We start from the raw sequence: 6,362 nt of genomic DNA on the forward strand, positions 1-6,362 counted from the left end.
ACATTGCACTTATTTAAGCATATAATTTGATGTTTTACATATGTATATACCATGAAACTATCACCCAAATCAAGATTAAACAATTCCATACCTCCAAAAGCTTTCCCACATCTCCCTATTTCATTCCTCCTTCTAGCCCTATATCAAGTCAACTACTTATCTGATTTCTGCCACTACAGTTTACATTTTCTAGAATTTTACATAAGTGGAATCATATAGTATATACTTTTTTTTTTGCTTGGCTTTTGAGATTCATCCATGTTGCTGCATGTAGTAACAGTTCATTTTTATTGATGAGTAGTATCCAATGTATGGAATAACCATTTATCCATTCAACTGGTTATGGACAGTTGAGGGTTTTCTAGTTATTTTTGCTATGACAAAGCTGCTAGCTTCTATGTCAACCTAGAAGTTTACATTTAGAAACCTAGGAGTAGGATTGCTGGGTTGTATGTTAAGTGTGTTTAACTTCATAAGAAACTGCCAAACTGTCTTCAAAAGTAGGTGTACCATTTTACTTTATGAGTTTCATTTGCTCCACATACTCAACAAAACTTGTATTTTCTTTTTCTTTTAGACATTTTAATGAACGTATAGTGTTATCTCGTGGTTTTAGTTTGCATTTCCCTGATGACTTTTGATGTTGAGCATCTTTCCACTGAGGTTATTGGTCATTTGTATATCATCTTTTGGAAAGCATTCACATCTTTTGCTCACTTTCTTATTGAGTTTGTCGTCATATGACTGAGTTGTAAGAGTCTTATACACCCTGGATACAAACCTTTGTCTGATAAACGTGTTGTGAATATACCCTTGGTCAGCTTGTGGCTTGCCTTTTTGATTTAATGGTGTCTTTTGAAGACCAAACATTTTTTATTTTGATAAAAGTAAAAAAAAAAAATCTTTTATGGTTCCTACTTTTTTTTTTCCCTAAAATAGTCATATTTATTTTTTTGAACAGCTACTTACAACATAACCTAAATCACTAGAATTATAAATCATGTAACTGCTCATGATTCAAAGGCAAGGCACAGCCATGATACTACATGTGTAACAGTCTCCATAAATACAAAAACACATCTTTATAAATATAAGAAAATGTATTAACATATCTTGTTAAAGGACAACAGCTTTTAGTTCTTTAGAGAAGTATGCCTGAAACTCCATAACTGAAGCATGGTTATATTCATAACCAGCTCAGGGAGGATGTTGCCCACTGCCTAACATCTGTAGGACAGTTAGGGTATTTCTGCAAAGCATTCATAATTTGCATATTATCCAAAAGTAGTTTCATCAGCTGGTACTCCCTCTGTGCATTTACTGATGTTCTTTCCATGGGCCTTATTAATTCTAATTGTTGTAAATGTTCAAAAGCCTTCATGACAACAGGTTTCTCAAAATTATAAACAGAATGGGCCTTCCTTTGAACAAACTTCTGAAACTCATTATAAACCATTTGAAAATTAAAGGGCTCCTCTTCATAGATGTCATTTAAATGTTTCATTGCTATGATAAGACAGATTTCTAAGACTGAAAGACCATGTACAATGTTTGCTTTGGAGTCCATGCTACACAGCTGGTTTGCCTCCATCAGATCTGCTGCAGTCATAAATGGGTGTGCTGGTGTTACACGATTGAAAGCAAGCATCAGTAGCATGTGTAATGACCGCAGGTTTTTGCTGACATTGAAATGCTTCTGCAGCACTTCTCGCACACTTCTATCTTCTGAGAGACTCTGAACATTCTCATTCCACTTCTCAGCAAAAATCTTGTCTGGAAATACTGCAGGTAGAGATAACTGTTCTTTAAATATTTTAAGATACTGTGGAAAACCAAATGAATTCATTAAGTGTATCTGCCGGTGAGAAAATCGCGACTTCACTCTTTTTTCTAAGAGTTCCAAAATATCCAATCTGCACGTAAGACCAATAACTGCTACTGGAGTCTGTGCAGACTGAGAAATGTCAAAAAGATTATAGAGGAGTGTTTGGTTTTTGTGATGAGCAAAAAGATCAAATTCATCTAATATGAAGATCACTGGGCAGCTACTAGTCCGGTCACCTTTTTTTAAAGCTTCCAGAAGAAATGAAAGGTTTTCAGCAAAACTTCCAAAAACTTTATCTCCAACTACATTTTCCAGATTTAACTGCCTTGTGATTTCCTATAGGGCAATTTTATCATTGATCTGTAGCAGTCCATTTAAGTGAACTTGTAATACATTTTCACTCACTTCTTCAACTTCCATTAGTTCTTTCAAAGCATGGTTTATTAACATGGTCTTTCCTGATCCTCGGGGCCCAATAATGAGAACAGAGTTACTTTCCCCATGAATAGCAGTTCTTTTTAGCAGCTCAATTAAGTGTTTATATTGTACTTGTACTCCAAACAGGTTACTATGTGGACTCTGATGACAGAATCTTTCACGTAAAATTCTTTGTACCTGTGAAAGTTATTCTGCTTGTATTAAGTTGTTACTCTTTGATTTATGACTGCTCATTTCAACAAATTGAAATCCTCTCACGGAAAAGCCTGCCTTTACTAGGGCAGAACAGGATTCTAGAGACCACAGGAATAGCTTCACAGGCTCCACTCGCCCCGTACTCTCTATGGTTCCTACTTTTTTTAAAGAAACTTTTGCCTAGTCCAAGTTCACAAAGATTTTCTTGTTTTATTCCAGAAGTTTTTAAATTTTAGATTGCTTACTTGAGTCTGTCATCCATTTTGAATTAATTTTTGTGGACAGTGAGATAAGGGTCAGTGTTCCATGTTCCCCACATGGATGTCTAGGTAATCCAGTACTATTTGTTGAAAAGGTTTTCCTCTCTTCATTGAATTATCTTAGCACCTTTATTTTTTAAAAAATCAGTTGACCAAATGTATTCATCTATTTCTGAACTGTCTGTATTGTCCCATTGTTCTATGTCTATCTTTTTGCCAATACCAAAGTGCCCTGATTACTGTAGCTTTATAGCAGGTCTTAAAGTCAAGTTAAGTCCTCTAATTTTGTTCATCTTTTAAAAATTTTCTCTGGTTATTCTATGTTGTTTGTATTAACATATACATTGTCAATCTCTACAAGAAATCTTGCTGGAATTTTTATTGGGGTTGCATAGAATCTATAGATCAATTTGGGGAGAATAGACATCTTAGCAATATTGAGTCTTCTTACCCATGTACATAGTATATATTTTTAAAATGTATTTAGGTTGTTTTAAATTTCTTTCAGCAACTTCTTGTGGTTTTTGTTTGTTTTTCCCTGGTGTAGAGATCTTAGAACTCTTTTAGATTTCTTTCTAGGTATTTTCTGGTATGTAAATGTAAAAATTGTGAAGGAAGTTTTTTAAACTTCGTTTTCTCTTGTATACTGCTAGTATAAAATAATAGTTGATTTTGTATATTAACCTCGGATCCTGTGAACTTGCTAAATTCATTTATTAGCTCTAGTAGCTTTGTAGATTCTTTGTAAACAGACGTATCATCTGCAAACAGGGACAATTTTACTTCTTTTCTAATCTTTTATTTCCTTTCCTTTTCTTATTCAATGCGTAGGACCTCCAGAATAATGATAAATAGATTTGTGAAAGTGGGTATTTTTGGCCTTGATTTTGCTCTCAGGTGGAAACATTTCAATCTTTCACTATTAAGTATGATGTTAGCTATAGTTTTTTGTAGATGCCCTTTATCAGTTTGAGGATATTTCCTACTTTTCCTAGTTTGCTGGGAGGTATATTTGTTTGTATGTTTTAAATATAAGCAGATGTTGAATTTCTGTCAAATGATTTTTCTGCATCTATTGAAATGATTACATGGACATCTCGCTTATTTTTTTACTATGTTGATTACATTTTCAAATGTCAAACCAACTTTGTACTTTTGAGATAAACCTTACTTGTTCATTGTGTATTACTAATCTTTCAAAATATTGCTAGATTTGTTTTACTAAATTTTGTTAAGCAGTTTTGTATATATACTTATGAGGGATAGTCATCTATAATTTTTTTTGGTAAAGTTTTCATCAGGTTTTGATATTAGACATGAAACAAGTTGGGTAGTGATCCTCCTTTCTTTATGTTTTTGAAAGGTTTGTGTTATTTCTTCCTTGAATGTTGATAGACTTCAACAGTGAAACTGTCTGGAAGTGGAGATTTTTGTTTGGGAAATTTATGACAAATACAAAAATTTTAAATAGATATAGGGCTATGCAATTTCTCTCCTTGTGTCAATTTTGGTTAAGTTATATTTTTTCAAGAAGAAAATCTATTTCATCTAGACTGTCAAATTTGTTGCCATAAAGCTATTCAGTTCTTTCATTATCCTTTTATTGTCTGTAGGATCTGCGGTGATAACCCCCCTTTTGTGCTTGATGCTGGCGATTTGTTTTTTTCCTTGATAAGTCTCGCCAGAAATTTGTCAGTTTTGTTGCTCTTTTCAAAGAATAAGCTTTTGGCTTGGGTAGTCTCTCTTTTGTTTATCTTCTATTTAATTGATCTGTACTCTTTAGTATTTCTTTCTTTATACATATTTTGGGTTTACTTTGCTCAACTTTTTTCTGGTTTCTTAAAGTGGAACTTTAGTTCATTGATTTCTCTTCTAATATAAGCATTTAAAGCTTAAGTTTCTAAGGACTGCTTTATCTGCATCTCACAATTTGATGTATTTGTCATTCAGTTCAAAATATTTTCTATTTTCACATGTGATTTCATTGGCCTAGGTCTCATTTTGAAGTGTGTTAATTTCCAGATATTTTTATTCCTAGGTATTTTGTTGTAATTAATTTTTAAAAATTCTCTTTGGTCAGAGTATTTTCTATGGCCCAGCATATGGTCTAACTTGGAGAATATGTCATGCATATTTGAAAAGAATGTATAACTGGCTTGTGGATATAATGTTCTATAAATGTTAATTAAATCACGGTGATTGATAGTGTTGTTCAGATCTGTCTTATTTTTGTGTCTCTAGTATCAACTGCTGACAGAGGGGAGTTAACATTCTCCTACTATAATTTTGTTGTCTATTTCTCCATTTAATATTATGTGTTCTTGATAAATGACTCCTTTTCTCATTATTAATGTCTTTTTATCTTAGATAATACTCTGTCTTGAAGTCTATTTTAGTTGATATTAAAATAGCACTCCAGGTACTTCCTAGGTGGTGCAGTGGTTAGGAATCCGCCTGCCAATGCAGGGAACACAGATTCGATCCCTGCTCCAGGAAGATCCCACATGCTGCGGAGCAACTAAGCCTGTGCACCACAGCTATTGAGCCTGTGCTCTAGAGCCCGAGAGCCACAGCTATTGAGCCCGTGTGCCGCAACTACTGAAGCCCATGCGTCTGGAGCCCGTGCGCCGCAACGAGAAGCTACTGCAATGAGAAGCTTGCACACCACAACAAAGAGTAGCCACCACTCGCCACAACTAGAGAAAGCCCATGTGCAGCAACAAAGACCCAATGCAGCCAATAAATAAAAAACAAACAAAAAAACCCCACAACCTTTTAAAAAAAAAAATAGCACTCCAGCTTTCTTATGCTGTATGATTTGCATGGCACTTTTCCCACCCATTTACAGTCAGATCTCCATTTCTGTGGGTTCTGCATCTGCAGATTCAACCAACTGCAGACTGAAAATACTTTAAAAAAATTCCATAAATTTCCAAAAAGCAAAATTTGAATTTGCCATGCACTGACAACTGTTTACATAGCATTTACATTGTATTAGGTATTATAAGTAATCCAAAAATGATTTAAAGTATATGGATGGATATGTGTAGGTTATATGCAAATACTGAATCATTTTATATAAGGGACTTGAGCATCCACGGATTTCACCCTCTGCAGGGGTGCTGGAACCAATGACTTGTGGATACCGAGGGTTGATTATACTTACAACTTATCTGTGTCTTTATAGTCTATCTCTCATAGGCACTGTATAGTCCTTTTTTTATCCACTCTGTAAATATTTAATGTAATTATTGATATGGTGGGATTTAGGCCTACTATTTTATGTTTTCTGTTTTTCCCTCTATTTCTTTATATCTCTCTTCTCCCTTTACTGCCTTCTTTTGGATTATGTAAATATTTTAATTCACCTCTTGGAGTTTTGGTCATTACTCCTTTGGGTTTTCTTTTTAATAAGTTGCTCTAGGAGTTAAAAATATACATAACTAACTTTTCATAATCTGCTTAAAATAAGAATGGTATCACTTCATGTAAAATGGAGAAGCATGGCAACCATATGGGTCTTTTAACCCCCAACCTTTAAGTTGCAGTTGTCATTATGGATCGCATTTACATACAGTGAAACCTTCCCCAGTGTTATATTTATTGCTTTCAACAAAAGTATATATATATATTTTTTTCAATAT

At 34.0% G+C, this 6,362-nt stretch overlaps 1 protein-coding gene across 1 annotated transcript; it reads right to left on the bottom strand.

Moving 5' to 3' along the window:
* Positions 1-959: 959 nt before the first annotated feature.
* On the bottom strand, positions 960-2,598 carry LOC130858805 (origin recognition complex subunit 4-like). Its single transcript, XM_057745840.1, has one exon. It carries the CDS (start codon positions 1,844-1,846, stop codon positions 1,187-1,189), a length of 660 nt encoding a protein of 219 aa, XP_057601823.1. The 5' UTR covers positions 1,847-2,598; the 3' UTR covers positions 960-1,186.
* Positions 2,599-6,362: the final 3,764 nt, after the last annotated feature.

This window comes from Hippopotamus amphibius, chromosome 8 (assembly GCF_030028045.1).
Source record: "Hippopotamus amphibius kiboko isolate mHipAmp2 chromosome 8, mHipAmp2.hap2, whole genome shotgun sequence".
NCBI lineage: Eukaryota > Metazoa > Chordata > Mammalia > Artiodactyla > Hippopotamidae > Hippopotamus > Hippopotamus amphibius.